The sequence below is a fragment of the Gymnoscopelus braueri genome (assembly GCF_963280865.1).
Source record: "Gymnoscopelus braueri genome assembly, chromosome: 17".
NCBI lineage: Eukaryota > Metazoa > Chordata > Actinopteri > Myctophiformes > Myctophidae > Gymnoscopelus > Gymnoscopelus braueri.
In genome coordinates, this window is record NC_137617.1 from 11,755,877 (window position 1) to 11,774,677 (window position 18,801).

The following is an 18,801-nucleotide window of genomic DNA, read 5'->3' on the forward strand; positions in this document are numbered from 1 at the left end:
TTAATAGGGGTGGTAGACTGTAGTGGTGTTGTAGTGGTACATGTGTTGCTTGCATTTTGGAAACAGACCAGAAGACGCTCCGGGCAGAGCTCCTGTGATTTACAGCAGCCTTTCTCACCTGCTCACTTTGTCTCTACCCATTTGTGTGTGTGTGTGTGTGTGTGTGTGTGTGTGTGTGTGTGTGTGTGTGTGTGTGTGTGTGTGTGTGTGTGTGTGTGTGTGTGTGTGTGTGTGTGTGTGTGTGTGTGTGTGTGTGTGTGTGTGTGTGTGTGTGTGTGTGTGTGTGTGTGTGTGTGTGTGTGTGTGTGTGTGTGTACCTGTATTACTATGCTTGTGAGAGCCAAATATCCCCACTAGTATAGTAGAATTTGAGAAATAGACATTTTGTGAGGACCAGGAGTTAGTTAGGCATTTAGAGGTTAGATTTAGGTGTTAAGATTAGAGTTATGTCTCATTTGTACATAGTTGGGTGCTAGTGTAGCACGCTGAAAATATGACAAAACATGGCATTCATAAAATCGGCTAAAACATTGATGTCCTCACAAGTATATTAATACAAATGTGTGTGTGTGTGTGTGTGTGTGTGTGTGTATGAGTGCTGTCTATAACCCCCCCAGGCGTTATCTCTCTAGCTTAACATTACCGTGGAGTGTTGTTTGCTTCATCTCATGTGCCACTACCTTGTGTAACCTCAAATGCCATCTTACAGTGGAACAGCCTGAAGCCTAATTCATACATGGTCATGCAAAAAATAACCGATTTCACATGTGTTGCGTTGTTTTTTTTACCCTCATGCTTTCCTGCCATCCTCACGACATGTCATCAGTCATTTCACAGACGAAGGATTACACAGTAAAATCCTGAGTGTTCATTTAACTCAGAGAGTTTACAAATTGAACCAAATGGTAAGGTTGCCTTTGGTTCCATTTGTACACTCTGGGAGTTACTAATGGATAAATGAACACTGAGGATTACTATGTACATTACATGGTGAATGAAAGTCATGCTAGATAGATGGATGCCTTTATTGATCCGGCGGGGGGGATTTCAGTCGCCCAGAGGCAGCACAGCAGTTAAGAGTTACAGAGTTACAGGTACAGAGAAGGAAATGACTGTCGTATACAGCAATACAAGGCAAGAAAAACGATAAGAAGCACCCTCAATACAGAGCAACAGCATACAATAGTGTGTATACCTATACAACTATCCTGCTCTATGCAGAAAAGGTACAACACAAGGTTACAGTGTCCTCACCGCATTCCAAACCAGAACAAATACAGTGTCCATTACAATCAGTGCAATGCCAATCAAGTAAATTGTCCATTTGAATCAGTGCAGTTTGAAAGAAAAGGGTCAGTGTTCACAGTGCAATCAGTACAGTGGCCATACTGTTCTCTCCTATAAATAAATACAACAATTATAGCTAAAGGGAGGCGATGGTGAGGTATGAGTAAACCTCGCAGAATCTGTATTAAAACAAGCACTTAAACTTGCTTAAATTAAACCAACAGCATCCACTACTGAAGCATGCAGCCCATTTTTTTTTAATTTTAAATTGAACCTTCATGACTGCCAGTAGCGGCATACGCTAAGAGAAAGTTGCACTTCTGAAAGTGTGTGTGTGTGTGTGTGTGTGTGTGTGTGCGCGCACTCATGTACTTTTGTTCTTGTCGGGGAGCTAAATGTTCTGTACAAGCACAGAAAGATGAGTGAAATACTGCAAAGTAAGGACTTTTCTGCTGGTTGTTATTTTAAGGTTAGAAGGGCTAAGGTTGGGTTGTGTTTAGGGCCTTTAAAATGTGCTTGTGTGTGTGTGTGTGTGTGTGTGTGTGTGTGTGTGTGTGTGTGTGTGTGTGTGTGTGTGTGTGTGTGTGTGTGTGTGTGTGTGTGTGTGTGTGTGTGTGTGTGTGTGTGTGTGTGTGTGTGTGTGTTGTTTTCACATCTCTGCCTTCACTCTCTCTCTCTGCCTTAGACGAACGGTTGGTGTGTGAGCGCACGCTGAAGTACTTCCAGGGCATTGCTGGCAGGAAGTGGGTGGTGAGCTTCCAGTGTGAGTTTTGGTTTCCCTTTGTACTCAACTGATATGATGGAATTGGGTCAAAAATATTATTTTAAAACTGCAACAGGAGTGGAGTTTTTTAACCCATTAACACTTTACCTGCCAATCACGAGTATAACCGTTGATGAAAAATACACCCGTTTACTGCCATCCACAAGTATAACAGTTTTTTTTTTTATCCAGAGATATCACGATCCAAAGATTTCTAGCTCATGTCAAGGACACCCAAAATTGTATGCATGACCCCCAAAATATTTCGTTACAGGGACCCCCAGAGGCAAAGATTTGAGTTAAAAATGTTCGCTTTAAAAATATATATATATATTCAAAGATTTGCACAAAATCTCATGATTTTTTAATAGCCAAAGAATAAAGTATGGTTAAAATGATTGTGACACTATATTAACCCATTTTCTTTGCCCCCCCCCCCCCAAAGGACCCCACTTTGAGAACCAATGTGATATAGGTATTGATAGAGAGAGAAAGGGAGAGAGAGAGATAGATAGATAGATCAAATATAAAATGACACAGATGTTTTCCTGGATTGAATGGGTTAAATCTCTTCACATAATACAAAACTAAGCTGCGTACTCTTGGCAGCGTTCACGCTTTTGACAATAAACGTTCCGTTTCTTCCCCACAGGGATTGCGGAGTGCTTCAGACAAGGGGAGCTCTTAGACGAGGTACGTAACGTTCTCCAGTTGTTCCTTGAATCGGAGCAGCGAGGCTTTCCTGTCACACCCCGTGCTTTGGTGCAGATTTTACAGTCAAGGCGACGTCGTGAAGTCCTCTATGATTTGCTCTGATGCCGCATGCATTATTTGTGATCCAATTGTAGCAGTCCCTGGATCTGCTTTTTATTCATGTATATGAATAAGTCCTCATTCACCTTCCAGACAAATTTTTTACCTACTATTTTTGCCCGTAATTTCACGCCACTATGGCTACCCAGGGCAGCGGGTCGATTTTCACAGAGGTGACGCTAACGCAAAGTGAAAGCGAGCGCGGCAACGTCTCAGAGCATTAGGGCCGGGCGATATGACTTCAAATCAATATCACGATTATTTCAAACAACTGCAAAATGAAAACATGAATAAATAAATACTGGAAGGGGGGCTTTGAGCTTTTGGTCAGAACCTAGACCGGTTGCATACAGCTCAACTCTTACCTGGTTACCTGGTTGATGTAAAAAAGAAAGAAAAAAACAGAGATGAATATAGAATCCATACTTTCCATAACTGTATTATCATTGTGACCTTTAACAGCTTGACTTGTAGATGGAGAATGAACATCTTGCATTCTCCTTAAGCCTGATTCATGCAACAAAGATTAGATTAGCCTTTAGCCTAAAACACGATTTGGTTACTGAACACATTATTAAGGCATATTTGTTTTTACCCTGAATACATGTGAAACCTCCTTCAATTACACTACCGTGAAAACCCAAAACAAAGCAGCTAGCAGGATGATTAAACATTAAGATCCATAAAGATACTACGGTACACCTTTATGGGTAGATTGTTAATTCAACGCCGAGTGTAACGGACCCTAACGGGTCCATGTGGTTCCATTCGTACTTGAATTAACACTCAGGCCTTCAGTGTAGTGTCCTACAGAGTATTGGGTGTGTTTTCTCCACAGAGTCCCTATGAGGTGCGAGGGGATGTGGTGAATGGCCCCAGCCACCAGGGTCCCATGAAGGCCCGGACCGCAGAGGAAAGCAAAGTGAGTCCCAGAAACTATCCATTCTAACCCTGCCAAATACATTTGAGCCCGATAATAAGCTACAGTTTAACATAATAGAAAGCAAACGATATTATGATGCATTGCATTGACAGCCTGACTGTGATGATGATTAACAAATAAACTGCATTACTGTGCTACTGTCTGATTTGTACTGACTGTTAGCAGTAGAATTTTCTATAAATGTTCTACTTGCTAACTGGGATATATTTTATTAATGACTTTGCCACTGGACCGTTTAGCAAATTCCATGTGCGTGCTTGCCTGCCAGTAAGCCAAGGAGAAATCTTCCATTGAGAAATTTAGACCCTAGTGCGGGGGTCTTCAAGGTTTTTCAGGCCAGGGACCCCTTAGCCGAGAGAGAAATTAAGCAGGGACCCCCACTACATATTGTATAACAAGATTAAACCTTTTCATAGATTTCATAGACTTGTTTGACAACACTGTCATCAGTGATTCATGTTAATGTCTATTTTCAGACATTTAACAGCACGTCGCAGCGCGACTTGTTGTGAGCTTGTAGATCTGTTATTTTTGACTAATGTTCACCCAGAATAGGGATGCTGGGGGTTCAAGTGGTTAAAGTAAAACAAAAAGGTTCCTATCACTCAAAGATTTGGTCCAGGACCCCCGAGCAGTCCCGGACCCCCTGTTGAAGACTTCTGCCCTAGTGTCAATATTTAGACCCTGGGATCTCCCCCTGCCTAAACAGGCCTTATGCCTTAACGAAGCAGTGGAAATTTGAGATCCTGGGTGGTCACAGCAGTGACAACACACACAAATGTTTGTGGGGAGGAATCAATTGGCACAACGACTAAATTGGGAAGAAAAAGGGGTATAAAAATGGTATCTTGCGGAGTTGTGAGTTCCTATGTTTGACACCTAACACCATCGTATGACGGATAAATAAATTAAGCATTAGAAGAGGCTAAATGTCATGTCTACAACAGTACCTTTTGAAAAGTGTCTGCGAAGGGGTTATTTTAGGCCTATTTAAGAGTGGGGGTAGGGGGCCATCACAGCATGGCACCTTAATGGATTTAGATATTTAGTTGCGCGCGCGCGCGCACACGCACACACACACACACACACACACACACACACACACACACACACACACACACACACACACACACACACACACACACACATACACATACACACACACACACATGCAACGAGTGGGTCACCAGAATGTTGATGCCTAGGGGATGTGTGCAAGCATGAGTACGAGATGTGTGTCATCCGTGCATCGTTAACTCACATGTACATGTGTGTACACTTGTACTTACAGTGTGTCTGAGAGAGAGATTCTGTTAACCCATTAAGCCCTGAGACTGAATCTACAAATGTGTTCTAAATCCTAACAGTTTTCTGAAAAAAAACGTATGTTTCTATATCAGTGGTTCTCAAACTTTTTCATGTCAAAATTATATGTATTTGGCCGCGGACCCCATCCCAAAATATGTTGTTCCAGGGACCCCGCAGAAAGTTTTTTCACACAAAATATATATATTCAAAGATTTTCACAAATTTTCAAGATTTTACAAAAATAGCAGATCTACAAGCTCGTATATCTGCTATTTTTGACTAGCCAAAGTAAAAATAAAGAGGTTAAAGTGGTTACATTCTAAAATGACACTGATGCTTTCTCGGTTTTAATTGGTTAAAGAAAGAGAAAGAAAGAAAGAAAGAAAGAAAGAAAGAAAGAAAGAAAAAGCGTGCATCCACTTGGATGTGGCTGGCGTGGCGTGTGTTATCACTCAGTGGGTTATACCCCGGCTAGCGGCCAGGTGTTGTCTAAATTAAAAATCTGTTACAGAGACACTCCATCATCAGGCACAAGCCCACTGTAGAAACATGAGTGTTCATTTAACTTGGGTTTGGACCCTACGGGTCCATTTTGTACACTCTCAGAGTTAGATAAACGGCTCAGGATCTTTGCAGTGTACCTCTGGCTAACCGTGTGCTTGTGGATGGACAAAGAGATGTGTTGCTCCTCTTTCAGTAGCTCACGCACATTGATCTTCCACAAGCATCCACCTGACAGTGGATGGGAGGCTTTGATACGAACCACCGATTTAGCCGTTTTTTTTTTCACATTATGACGCTGCCCCTACCGATAAACGAACGAGAGGAATTACATTGTTGTGTCAAAACAAGCCATGAGGCAGAGTGTACATTCTAATGTCCTTTGAATACAGACAGGAGCTGAGTAGCAGACAGTGTTGAAGAGACAGTGTTGAAGAGACTCAGAAAGCTGAGAGGGAGACGGTTTAGCAGAGACGGACAGAAGGAAAGCTGAGAGGGAGACAGTGTATTAGAAACAGACGGTAGGAAAGCTGAGAGGGAGACGGTGTAGGAGAGAAAAGCAGTAGGAAAGCTGAGAGGGAGACAGTGTAGGGGAGACAGGCGGTAGGAAAGCTGAGAGGGACAGATGGTATAATGGCAAGTACATGAGGAAGATTCTTGTGGGATTAGATTCTAGATCTTGTTTTTAGTTCAAGAGGCAGAAATCATCTGCGACCCCCAAAACCCTCTGTTGGTTTCAGAAATGAACATGCTTGATGTTCCCTTTTGCAGACAATTAGTGCCTTTACGGCCTTTTTAACCCCAAATTCTAGAAAGTGTCCATAGCGTAGCGCACGTTTTCTGCTGTCATTTCACATGGCATTGAAGTTGTCCCACTGTTACGCTCGGCTGGGAAACTGTTTCACGTTTGTTCTGTTCCATACACATTTTGTGCTCCTCACTGACCGCTGAAAATATCACACTGTACCAACAAAAGGAAATAAAATGCATCCATTTATTTGACTTTTCAGTTCATTCCTGTTTTATTGTGTTTTTCCCCCTAGTTGCTCATGAAGGGCTACAAGATCTGCTTCCAGGGCCCCTTCACAGACATGACCACAGGTATATATATATTACATGCAGTATTAACGTTTCTTATAATACGCTTCCTTTCTTTCTTTCTTTTTAACTTCATTTTTATTTGCAGACTTTAAAGGTTCTATGACATTCATTTTCACTTTTTTTTATTTTTTATGTTTTTTGGGGGGTTTTATGACCTCAATTACACCCAAAAAATCGGAACTTTGAACATTCAGTGGATTTTCTGTGGTCTGGGGTTTTCTGAATAATTAGGCTGAAAAGTAATCTGAGCTTGGCCCTTCGGCAGTGAGGTCACAGCCGATTAATCCCGCCCACTCTCCTCCTCGCCCCTCCCCTCCCCTATCCTTTCCTTTGGGGGGGGGGGGCGGAGCAGAGGCGATGATTGACAGGCAAAATCCCTCACCAGCGACACCCGCAGGCAAAGATTTCTTTTTTCATTGCAGTTGAAAAGGCTTTAGAAATGTGAGAGAAAAACACCTGCCATGGATCAATGGAGTGGATTTTTTTGTTAAAACTTTCTATACACGTTTGAAGGACCATGACAAAGACTTTTAATGTGTGGTAAAACTGAACGTCATGAAACTCACATTCAATCATCATTATCCATTATTGTTGGTGATGTCGTCCTGTTGGGTTCTCTATTCAGTCAATTTCTCCCATTTTTCAATGAATAGATTTTGCAATCTTAAGGTGTGAGTTAGTTTCTCCATTACACACATCTCATCCACAATGAGATGTTTGTCACTGCTCATGAATCGGAGAATCTGCTTAGTACCATAGCCTTGTAATTTCTTTCTTACTAGAAGGCATCAGGCGCTGCCGCGCAAACAAATCAGTCGGCTCCATATATGGCCACAAAAGGGGGGCACCCCAGATGGACTAGGGGTTGTATTCAGGGCAGTTTCCGCTCTACATGAACACACAAGTGAGTTTGTTGAGTCACCTTTGGTTCGGTCTCGCAGCACCTTACGAATCACGTTAAGACTTTGATTCCATCTAACAAACGGCCCCATAGCAACGCCGTGGGCATGTTTCCTATTCTTGGATGCTTTCTCTCTCTCCCTGTCGTGAGGCTCCGCAGCTGTGTGAAAGTGGAGCTGACAGCAGCGCTGCTTTGCCACAGGGAGAAACTGGCTCCTCGTTGCAGCCGGGCGGCATGCATGCCATTGCCCACCATCGTCAGTGTTGCCAGATTTTGCAGGAGAAACGAGCAAGCCAGGTCTATGAAAAACATCCCAAAAGAAGAAGCGACAAAAGGTGTTCGTTCGCTATTTGAAAATAGCAGATCTACAAGCTCACAACGCATCGCAATGTAGATCTGCTATAAGAATCATATTTTTTATTATTTTTTAAACATTTTAACAACACAAATCTTGTATTGTTAAAATCCCTAGCACAATATATTCAGATGGGGGCCGTCTGTGGACAATTAATACATATTAATTTGGGTGTCCTTGCCATGAAAATGTTTGAGAACCACTGGTTTAAACAACATTAGGAAGCAAGTCCAAATAAGCCCCAAAAAACCTCAACCACCAATATTTACAAGCTACTTTACAGAAAAAAACTAAGTCCAAAGTCGCTTATAATAAGCAGACTTGGCAACATTGATTATGATGAAGCCAAGTGGAAAGAGAGGGCAGGGTGGGTTTGAGTGGTCCTATACCTAGTAAAAACCGTGGTAGTTCTTTTGGTAAATTGATGCCCTACTTTGTCGTATAAGTGTAGTGGAAAAAGCTGATCTACAAGCTCACAATGTGATGCGTTGTGAGCTTGTAGGTCTGCTTTTTTAGCTTAAAAAAAAAAAGTTGATAGTGAAAGTGGTTAAGTGTGTCTGCGGGTTTTATAAATATTGAACCATTGAAAAGTATTAAAGAGAACTTTCCACCTGACGGCGATGATATAAATGAAATGCTTTAATCTCTTAATTGTTTTAGGCCTTTTTGGGGGGGCTTTATTTAACCACTTAAAACCTGGTGTCCCTATGTGGGCATGTCATTACAGGCGAAGAAAAAACAAACAATAGCAGATCTGCAAGCTTAAGAACGTGTCACCAATTGACATGTTGAATAAGTAACTTTCTGAATGAAAAGGCAAACACAGGCTGAACAAACGCAACAAAAGGTGATATCCTGAAAGCCCCCTCATCTCCCACACACAGGTTGCACCTCTGTCTGCTCTGAGACAACCCTTTGGTCTGATTTACCGTTCTCCTTTTCCTTTTGGTTTTGACTTCTGCTGTGCACCTCGATAGATCCACGATCGATCCAGCTGTCTGGATTTGAGGAGAGAAGTGAAGCGAGGCGAATAAAAAGACGGACAGATAAAGTTGCAGGGATTTATTTCTTATTTCTTATTTTCTTCTGGTGACCGATGTGAAAAATTGCTTCCTGCCCACGCATTTTGTTTCAAACTGTGGTGGAAAGTAACTAAGAACATTTACTCAAGTACTGTGCTTTATATTTTTACTCCACTACATCTCAGAGGCAAATACTTTTTACTCACAATTATTTGAAACCTTTAGTATAAGTCCCTTTGTAGATTTAGTTTATTATTATAAAACCAATAAAGCCATATTTTATACTTTGACTATTTAAACATAGCAGATCTACAAGCCCACAACGTGCTGCGATGCAACACATTGTGAGCTTGTAGATCTGCTATTGAAGTTTGACAAATATATGTAATTTAAATGTGTTACTTAAGCCATTAAGACCGGCAACGCATCTTTGTCATTAAAAAAATTCTTTGGCTATTCAAAAAATAGCAGATATACAAGCTCACAGCGTGGCACCAAGTGCTATGAGCTTGTAGATCTGCTATCTTTTGAAAAATCATGGAAAATGTGTGCAAGTCTTTCAATATATATATATTTTTAAAGCGAACATTTTTAACTCAAATATTTGCTTCTGGGGGGTCCCTGGAACAACTTATTATGAGATGGGGGTCTGCTGCCAAATACATATCATTTTGGGGGCCCTTGACATGAAAAGGTTTAAGAACCACTGATATAGCAACATAAGTTTTTTTCAAAAAACTGTTAGGATTTAAGACATTGACTGTAAGACATTTGTAGAATCCCCGGAAGCAAAGATTTGAGTTACAAATGTTCGCTTAAAAAAATATACGTTCAAAGATTCGCATACATTTTCATGATTTTTTGGGAAAAACATTTCAGATCTAGAAGCTCATAGCGCGGCACTCGCTGTAGCGCTATGAGCTTGTATATGTGCTATTTTTGAATAGCCGAAGTATAAGCTAATGGTTAAAGTGGTTCAAATCTAAAATGACAGATGCTTTCCCGGTCTTAATGGGTTAAAAAGTATATTTCGATGCCAATACTTTTGTACTTTTACTCGAAGTCAAATTTTGAATGCCGGCCTTTTACTTCTTAAATCTTGAGTAGTTCTTCCACCACTGGCTTCAACACCTGTCATTTTGGGTGAAGAAGGACAGTGACGGGTAATAGCGGAGCGTGGGGTGGATTGTGCATAGAGATGTAAAGGTCCTTTTGGCTTCACCAGCGAGTCACTTTGTAATGAAGCCTCTTGTTTTCACAGTGGTTGCTATGGAGTCGGCATGCTGGCTGGAAGTTTATTTTGAGAGCAGGAAACTTGACGACATGTTTCTAGTCGTCATCCAAAAGTGAAGCCTTGAGATCTCCTGCTTGTTAACCCATTAAGACCTGGAACGCTGTGTCATTTTAGATTTCTTTGGCTATTCAAAAATAGCAGATATACAAGCTCATAGCGCGGCACTGAGTGCCGCGCTATGAGCTTGTAGATCTGCTATTTTTGAAAAATCTTGAAAAAAAAAAAGATATTTTTTTCAAAAAACTTAGGATTTAGGAAAAAAAATTAAGAATCGCCTCAGGTCTTAATGGGTTAATGTCACTGAGTGTAATCAGTGGATGAACGTTGTACATTTTACTCCACTACAATGTTATGTGACTAGTGACTTAGTTAAACACAGAAAGAAACAGCGGATATAGAAAATCACAACGCGGCGCGTGAATCGTTTTCAAAATGATAAAAAAAAGAAGGAACGGTTTGGGACTTGAAAGGTTTCCACCAGACAGCAACGATATGATTCATACATAACAGTACTTTTACTTTAGCTAATTTATACTTAATACTTTTAGCTTACTTTGACGTAAGTCTCTGTCGGGTGGAAACCTCATAGCCTATGAACAAAACTGTTACTTTTCAGGATTCAAATAAAGAAATGGCAAAAGTAGCGTTTCGAGCTTGTAGATCTGCAATTTTTTCATGCTTTTGTGTGACGCTGTAGTATGATCAAGTAGGGGATCAATAGTTAAAACATGGAGATAACAGTTTTCTGCCTGACGGCAACGATATATATTTCAGGGTCCCCACGGTCATGAAATTCCTGGAAATATTTTGAAATTATAAAAATATTTTTCCAGTCCTGGAAAAGATTTGGAATTTGTCTAGGGTCCTGGAATTTATCAAGGGTCCTGGAAAAATATTTGTCTATGCATTGTTTTTGGCAATTTCTTTCCAAAACATCTATAACATTACACAAAATATTTATTTTCTGTCCGAACGGGCTGCGTGATTGCAGCCTAATGTATACCGGACGTGACAAAAATAACAGATACAAGCTCACAACGTGCTGCAGCGTGATGCGTAGTTAGTCAATTTTTTAGTTTTTAGTTTAGTTATTTATTTTTGCTACACTGCCTGTCTTTGGGCATTGCACATAAGAGTAAGAGACTCATTATTGCGCTGAATGTTATATATAATAATGTTATACAGGCCTGGAAATTGGGTTAAATATTCTGGAAAAGTCTTGGAAAAGTTTTGGAAATTCATTGGTAAGAATGTGTGGGAACCCTGATATTTGGAGCCTTTGGTATTGCTACTTTTTCCTGTAACCCATTAAGGCCGGGGAACGCATCTGTGTAATTTTAGATTTTAACCACTTTAACCATTATTTTATATTTTGGCTATTAAAAAATAGCAGATATACAAGCTCATAGCACGGAACCGAGTGCAGCACGATGATCTTGTAGATCTGCTTGAAATTGAAAATGTGTGCAAATCTTATATATATATTTTTTTTTTTAAAGCATTTTTTTTTACTCAAATATGTGCTTCTCGGGGTCCCTGGAACAAAATATTTTGAGATGGTGGGTCCGCGGCCACATATCCTTTTGGGGCTCCTGATATTATAGCAACATAAGTGTTTCAGAAAACTGTTAGGATTTAGAAGACATTTGTAGAATCCCCAGAAGGAAAGATTTGAGTTACAAATGTTTGCTTTAAAAATACATATATTCAAAGATTTGCACATGTTTTCACGAGTTTTCAAAAATAGCAGATCTGCAAGCTCGTAGTGAACTTGTATATCTGCTATTTTTGAATAGCCAAAGAAATCGAAAAATCGAAAAAACAATCTGAGTACTTCCTCCACCACTTCGCTAGCCAAACTGAAGCCTTGAAATCTCTCCCTGCTTTTTTTTTACTATACGTCACCGAGCGTAATGACAGTAAATTGTGGTTTGCATCCGGCCTGCCTGGGTACTTATCCTGCAGGTCCAAGGTAAAGAGCAGTTCAATTTCCTTTCCGTACCCAGATAACTCCCCTGTTGATCAGCCTGCACTCTATTCACTCTATTCAGCCAACGTGGATGGAGTGAATAGGTAGACATGGTGAGTCAATGTCTCGAGGGGTTGCATTTTATTTTTTTAAACCCGCGAGCTGCGTCGTATTGTATTTTTCACCCCCTTGCCTCTTCCCGGGGCTCTCAAAGTGCTCCTTAACTATATGCCTGGCTGTCCGCCGGATCAATGGAGGCTGGCTAATGGGCCCGGCGTCTGCTGCCAGCCAGCGTGAATCGTTTCAGAGCTTTCCTTCACGTTGAGCAAAACGCGAGGAGGAGAAGGAGGATGTAGTCTGCTAACCCTGCTATCTTTATCCCCAACGAGATTGCCGTCATCAATTATTTAGCCGTTCCGTGTATGTTGATGATGGTATTATGCGATAGAGGGGCTTATCTGTAACATACACGGTAGGGCTACGTTTGATGTATTCCCCCAACAAGGAATCTTATGTAGAAGATGAGAGAAAGTAGAAAAGCATGGTGACATTTTCATTTGATGGCATTGTGGTGAATCTTGTTTGATGTTTTGATCATCATAGTGGAAATGGCGTTCTTCTTGATCCCTTTGTTCCTGATCTGTTGAGGAGACGGAACTGATGCAAGGCGAGAACGTTCGGCAAAAGTAGCTGATCTACAACTTGTGGAGCTTGTAGATCGGCTATTTTCTGCACTGGGTTAGAGACTTGGCGTAGGGGTGTAACAGTTAATCGAACTAATCAATATAATTGATTATAAAGCGTTTATAACCGCTAATTCAATGAAATAATCTATATCTATTTTTATCGTGTCATAGGTGAAAATATTCAAAAATGTTGAAAATAGCTGATCGACGAGCTCACAATGCGACACTTTGTGAGATTGTAGATCAGCTATTTTCACAATTTTTGCATGACATCGTTGTGCGAAAAAGTATTGCATAACACAAGAGAGATTAATCGATTCGTTTACATATCAGACAAGTTTTAAAAGAAAGACATAAGACAAGTTTTAAAAGACAGAAAAACATGCACTTCTTCATTATTTCATTCATGGAAAACATAATCGATATAATAATCGCTAAGAAAAGAATCGATAGTAAAAAGGAGGGGGCTAAGTACAGACCCCTGGGGGACCCCGGTCAACTAAGTAATTTATAGGATTTAATGGGTTAATGATCAACGGACTGCAAAGCCTTGGTTCAGCCTTTACATGAAACACTTCACCTCACAGTGACATTCAGAGAGAAATACTCCAACTTTTCACCCCTTCGCCTCGTTTAGATCTGTAGATTATATCGATGCCGTTTTTCCTCCTCCAGTTTGCTTTGATTGATGGAGTGACATACCTTGTTGGGCAGAAACCTTGTAAAAAAAATCTACATTTTTCAACTTTTTGTGTTTTTTCATAAATTAAAGCCCTATTTCTTCTCACTAACAGTGTCACACAGAAGTAGAAAAAATAGCAGATCTACAAGTTAACAATGCGTTGCATTGCAGGGTGTTGGGAACTGCTATTTTTGCTAATGTAATTTTTTTTACAAAATATAAAAGAGAAAAAAAGAAAAATGTAGTCAAAGTGGGTAAGTGTATTTGTGTGGTTTATAAATAACAGACCTTGTGACTAAATAATAACTACATTGAAAACATTGGACCACAGGTTCTTTTTTTTCCCCATTTCCTGAAAATGTACAGTTCTGGACATACAATGTTTCCACTTGACAGCGACGACATATTGAATGTGTTGGGAGACGTGCATTGATGTGCTCTCCTGATCCTTTGATCAATGGATCACATCCTGAGATCGGTCCATGATCCATGTCTATTCAGGGAAACGGGAGAAGGGCAGGACATCTGTCAGGTGAAAGCTATTCAAAAGGGTTTCAACAGCTGTCACATAAAAGGCTTAATGCATGTGCGTGTGCGTGTGCGTGTGCGTGTGCGTGTGCGTGTGTGTGTGTGTGTGTGCTTGTATCGCTATACTTGTGAGGGCCAAATGTCCCCACAAGTATAGTAGAATTTGAGAAATAATAGACATTGTGAAGACAACAAGGTTGTTTTATTGTTAAAAAAATGTTTCAGATCAGTTGGAGTGGATGGTGGAGCACTGTGGAGCGTCGGTGGTGAAAGACCCTCTCAACTTAAACTGCGACAAGGTAAAGCTTCATTCACTGGTTCTCAAAGTGTGGTCCATGGATCCCTAGGGATCTTTCTTTCAGCTAAATGATTGATTGTTGCCAAATGGACCCTTACAGACCTGTATTTCAGAGAGTGAGAAGCCATTATTCTTGCATTAAAAAAATATTTAAAAAACAAGAATAATTTGCTCCTCAGAGCACATTTTCCGCCAGACCGGATAGTAGAAGTCAATCTTAGCCAATCAGGATGAAATATTGAAAAATCGGATAGGTCTGTCTTGTTAACATGACTATAGAGATAATGTGTACCGATTTGCGTGATGTTTGGACAAAATCTGTAGGAGTAATAGCAAAATAATTGTTTAGCAAAAATCAGCCTCCTGGTGGCGCTGCGTTCATGATTTGAGGCATTTTGTTAAAAACAAGCCACACTTTATATGCTAATCTTAGCCAATCAGGATAGAATATGAAAAATCGGACAGATCCGTCTTGATCACATGACTACTGTGTACCGATTCGCGTGATGTTTGAACAAAATGTTTAGGAGTAACATCGGCCACCTGGTGGCGCTATAACAGGCCAATGTGAAAACTTTGGGGCAGAGTTTCTGCTCTGGCCTCCAGGGAGTGTGTGTGCACAGTTTCACGCCGATCGGATCAATGGTGCCGGAGATTAGCTGTACACACGGACGGACGGACAGACAGACACACACACACAAGGACGGACGGACAGGAGCGAAATCATAGTCTCGGCCACACCTTTGGCCTGCCGGAGACAAAAAGTTAAACATTGTTTGAAATGACCAAACATGCCTACTTTTCTGAACACGATTTCTGAACTGTCCACAGCCCTACTGAGTCGTGGACCGAGTACATATAATGAGCATTAAGTGTGGACCAATTATAGATATTATAATTATAGATAGATTAGATGATGTAAAATAACTTTTTTTTTTAAAGATGTCTTTCATTGTGTGATGCAAGTCAAGTCTGACCTCAAAGGGAAGCAGTACGGTTCAGCTTTACATGACAGTGTGATGAATAAATTGTCAGTGTCAGCAATGTCTTTTCCAGACAGTCAAGCTAGGTGTAATGTGTGATTCCCGTCTTGTCTCCTCACAGACGCTCCATCAGCTGGTCATTGTGCAGTCAGAGCAGTGGGCCGGATGCAGCCGTGAGTAATACTGAAACGTGTCTTTGTCTCTATAGTCTTGCGTAGCCAGACGATTGAAGATTGAACAGGCTTGTGTAGCAGAGTGGCTCAGAGCCTTTGCCTGATGACCAAAAGCCTAATATATCCCCTTACCTGGCCAAGGGGGAAACACGGGCGTTACACTTGGACACCAGAGAAGACCAACACTAACAAACATATGCCTGCTGCTTTGAAAACCAATCTTGATACCGTCCCAAAATGCAGGACCGCCCTACAGTCTTTGTATTGGTTCCGTGATGCTGTAATTTCCTTAAATCTCTCAATTACGTCACCAGACGTATCAGTAGGCGGAGATCTCTGATCGTCTGGCTACATGAGACTGTTGTCCACACACACACACACACACACACACACACACACACACACACTTGAATTACTATCCAGGTGGTGACATCAAAAGCAATTTTCCATTATAAGCTGCCTTTTTTCTTTTTTAAATGCCTAATCCTAAACCTGACCCCAAGCCGAATCTTTTACTGAGTGTAGCTTAGTAAAAGCCCTAAAAATCCATTGCGCTCAAGGGGACCAGAAGAATATCCCCATAAGTCATGTTTGTCTGCTGGCTTGACTATCCTTGAGAGAGGACCCACGTGGATAGTAACACAAGTAACACACACACACACACACACACACACACACACACACACACACACACACACACACACACACACACACACACACACACACACACACACACACACACACACACACACACACACACACACACACACACACTCACTCACAAACTTCCTAAATGCATGGAATGGACTGTGAACTCTAGCAGCAGCTGGGGCAGCTGTCTGGTTATATAATAGATGCAGTGTTTTGCCCGGGGTGGGGGTGGTGTGGGGGTGAGGGGTTTCCAGTGGGATAGACCTGGAGTGGGTCAAGTGAGGACAAGGCATGATATGCGCTTGTTTTTGTATTGCTGCACTCGTGAGGACGTGAGGTCCGTAAGAACAGTTTTATGAAAAGTGGTAAGAGTCCAGCCTTATGCCGTGTTCAAACTGGCAGATACAAAGATACCGTCTGCCATTCATTTTCAATGGAAGCCACAGCGACATGAAGATACAAAGCTTACATCTGACATTTGTATCTGCTACACAAACTACACCAGCTACAAATAAAGTTGAGCTGGCTTCAGCTTCAGACACAAAGCTACAAAGGCACAGATTTTGTCTCTGTTGGGTGGAAACCTCATATGTCCCAACATTTTTACTTTTCAGGATTCAAATTCAAAAATGGCAAAAGTAGCAGATGTACAGTACAAGCTCGAAACATGTCGCTCTCTCTCTCTCTCCCTTTCATTCTCCGTCATTTGCACAACAACAATCACCATAAGTTCTCAGTGTGTCAAATTCTCTTGTTCCACTTGCCTTCTCCTTCTCAGCCGTGTGCCACTTGGCTCACAAGGGCCTAAAAAAACATCTGATCCCATGGTGCGTCATATTTCGTCCTGTTGGGAAAAGTGTGTTCTACTTTTTTAGAATCGATTTGAAATGGGGGGGGGGGGGTATATATTCCAGCGATGCAGCCATTTTACAACAGAACAATAACTCGTGTGTGTGTGTGTGTGTGTGTGTGTGTGTGTGTGTGTGTGTGTGTGTGTGTGTGTGTGTGTGTGTGTGTGTGTGTGTGTGTGTGTGTGTGTGTGTGTGTGTGTGTGTGTGTGCGCGCGTGCGCCACATAAGCAGGGGGGTTGACTGACTACGCGGTCTCCAGGACTACAGCCAAATATATGCATGCAGCAAGCAGGCTACCCCTGCTGTTTTCATTAGGTCCATCAAGCCATATCTGCCTATACTTTTATTTTGAAGGCAGATTGGAGAGCACACTCTGCTTTGTATTACTCAATTCAACACACTTTAAAACTTGATCAGTGCCATCTTTTGCACAGTTTAAATCCATGATCACACTCCATTGTCTGTTTGTAATTTCTATATCTACATAGTATTTCTCTTTAATATATTTTAGTATCTGGCTGCTTGTAATAGTTAGTGGTTTTATGTGTCTTCCTGTCTGTGTTTTTCTCATTGATTGATTGATTGATTGAATTCTTTATTAGTCAAAAATGTAAACGGCATGTGGTACACCAAGACATTTAGGCTAAAAGGGTAACACAAAAAGGTCCTGGGGACTGCGCCAACAAATACAAATAGCTATATTTACAGAGGAGAAAAAGGAAAAGCGGTGGCAGTGTATGACCCCTCATTTCAAGGGGATTTAATGTCTATCTCCACATTGCAGTGTTCTGACAGATGCTTTTCTAGGCCAGTTTTCATTGATGTTTGATGTTGTTTTTATATTGTTCGCTCGACATCACTGTAAAAGAGGGTAACCTCAGTGCCTCTCTCTCTCGAGCATATAAAGGTTTGAAATGAAATGATTTCTTCAATGAGGACAGACAGTAGGGCGTGGGCGTCAACCACATAATCTCAAAGTCCCTATTGGTTTGAATCTGACTGGAGTTCTGTTGTTGCATGTCTTTACCCCTCTCTCTACCCTCACTTTCCTGTCTTTCTAAATAAAGTACACAAAAACAGAGACAGACCAGAGAGTGAAGCTACAGGAGTAGCCCAGAGAGAGAATACACCAGGAGTCGGAATGCTCTGGTGGGATTTATGTTCTGTGTGTGTGTGTTACACTACCTCTGGGCACGAGCTACAGGTTAAGATTACATCATTTAGGCGGGTTTATTGAATCAATGGAGTCAATATCGAGGAAGGGTCCTAAAGTATCGTAATTCAAGCAAGAGTGTTTGTGATGACAGAACGGAGAAATGGCAGGAAAAGTGAGACGTGTTTTCTGCAGAGAGAGTGAAGGCAGCTAGACAGCAGAGAGAGGGAGAAATGGCCAAGAGAATTGTCAAGAGTGGAGAGAGAGAGATGTTGAGAAACTGAGAGGGAAAGAGAGAGAGAGAGCATGTCAAAATGAGTTGGCCACAGAACAGAGTGGCTGCCATGTACATGTCGAGCGGGAAGGTGGCGGTTTGAGAAAGAGAGAGGAAAGCTGAGGGAACCTGAAATCCCCCCTCTCTCTCTCTGTCTCTATCTCACATACTTTGTCTCTGTCTCTCTCTCTCTGTTCTCTCTCTCTCTCTGTTCTCTCTATGTCTCTCTCTCTCTGTACCCTGATTTGCACTGCTGCATATTTCA

General features: G+C 41.3%; 1 protein-coding gene across 2 annotated transcripts in view; it reads left to right on the plus strand.

The window, feature by feature from the left end:
• Positions 1-18,801, plus strand: part of LOC308105364 (uncharacterized protein) — a 54,609-nt gene that overhangs the window by 34,688 nt on the left and 1,120 nt on the right. For both annotated transcript variants that reach the window (XM_080456038.1, XM_080456039.1), the window contains exons 19-24: positions 1,973-2,050; positions 2,703-2,743; positions 3,702-3,785; positions 6,659-6,716; positions 14,379-14,452; positions 15,556-15,607. In XM_080456038.1, coding sequence (XP_080312164.1) covers positions 1,973-2,050; positions 2,703-2,743; positions 3,702-3,785; positions 6,659-6,716; positions 14,379-14,452; positions 15,556-15,607 — 387 coding nt within the window. The remainder of the gene's footprint in view (positions 1-1,972; positions 2,051-2,702; positions 2,744-3,701; positions 3,786-6,658; positions 6,717-14,378; positions 14,453-15,555; positions 15,608-18,801) is intronic.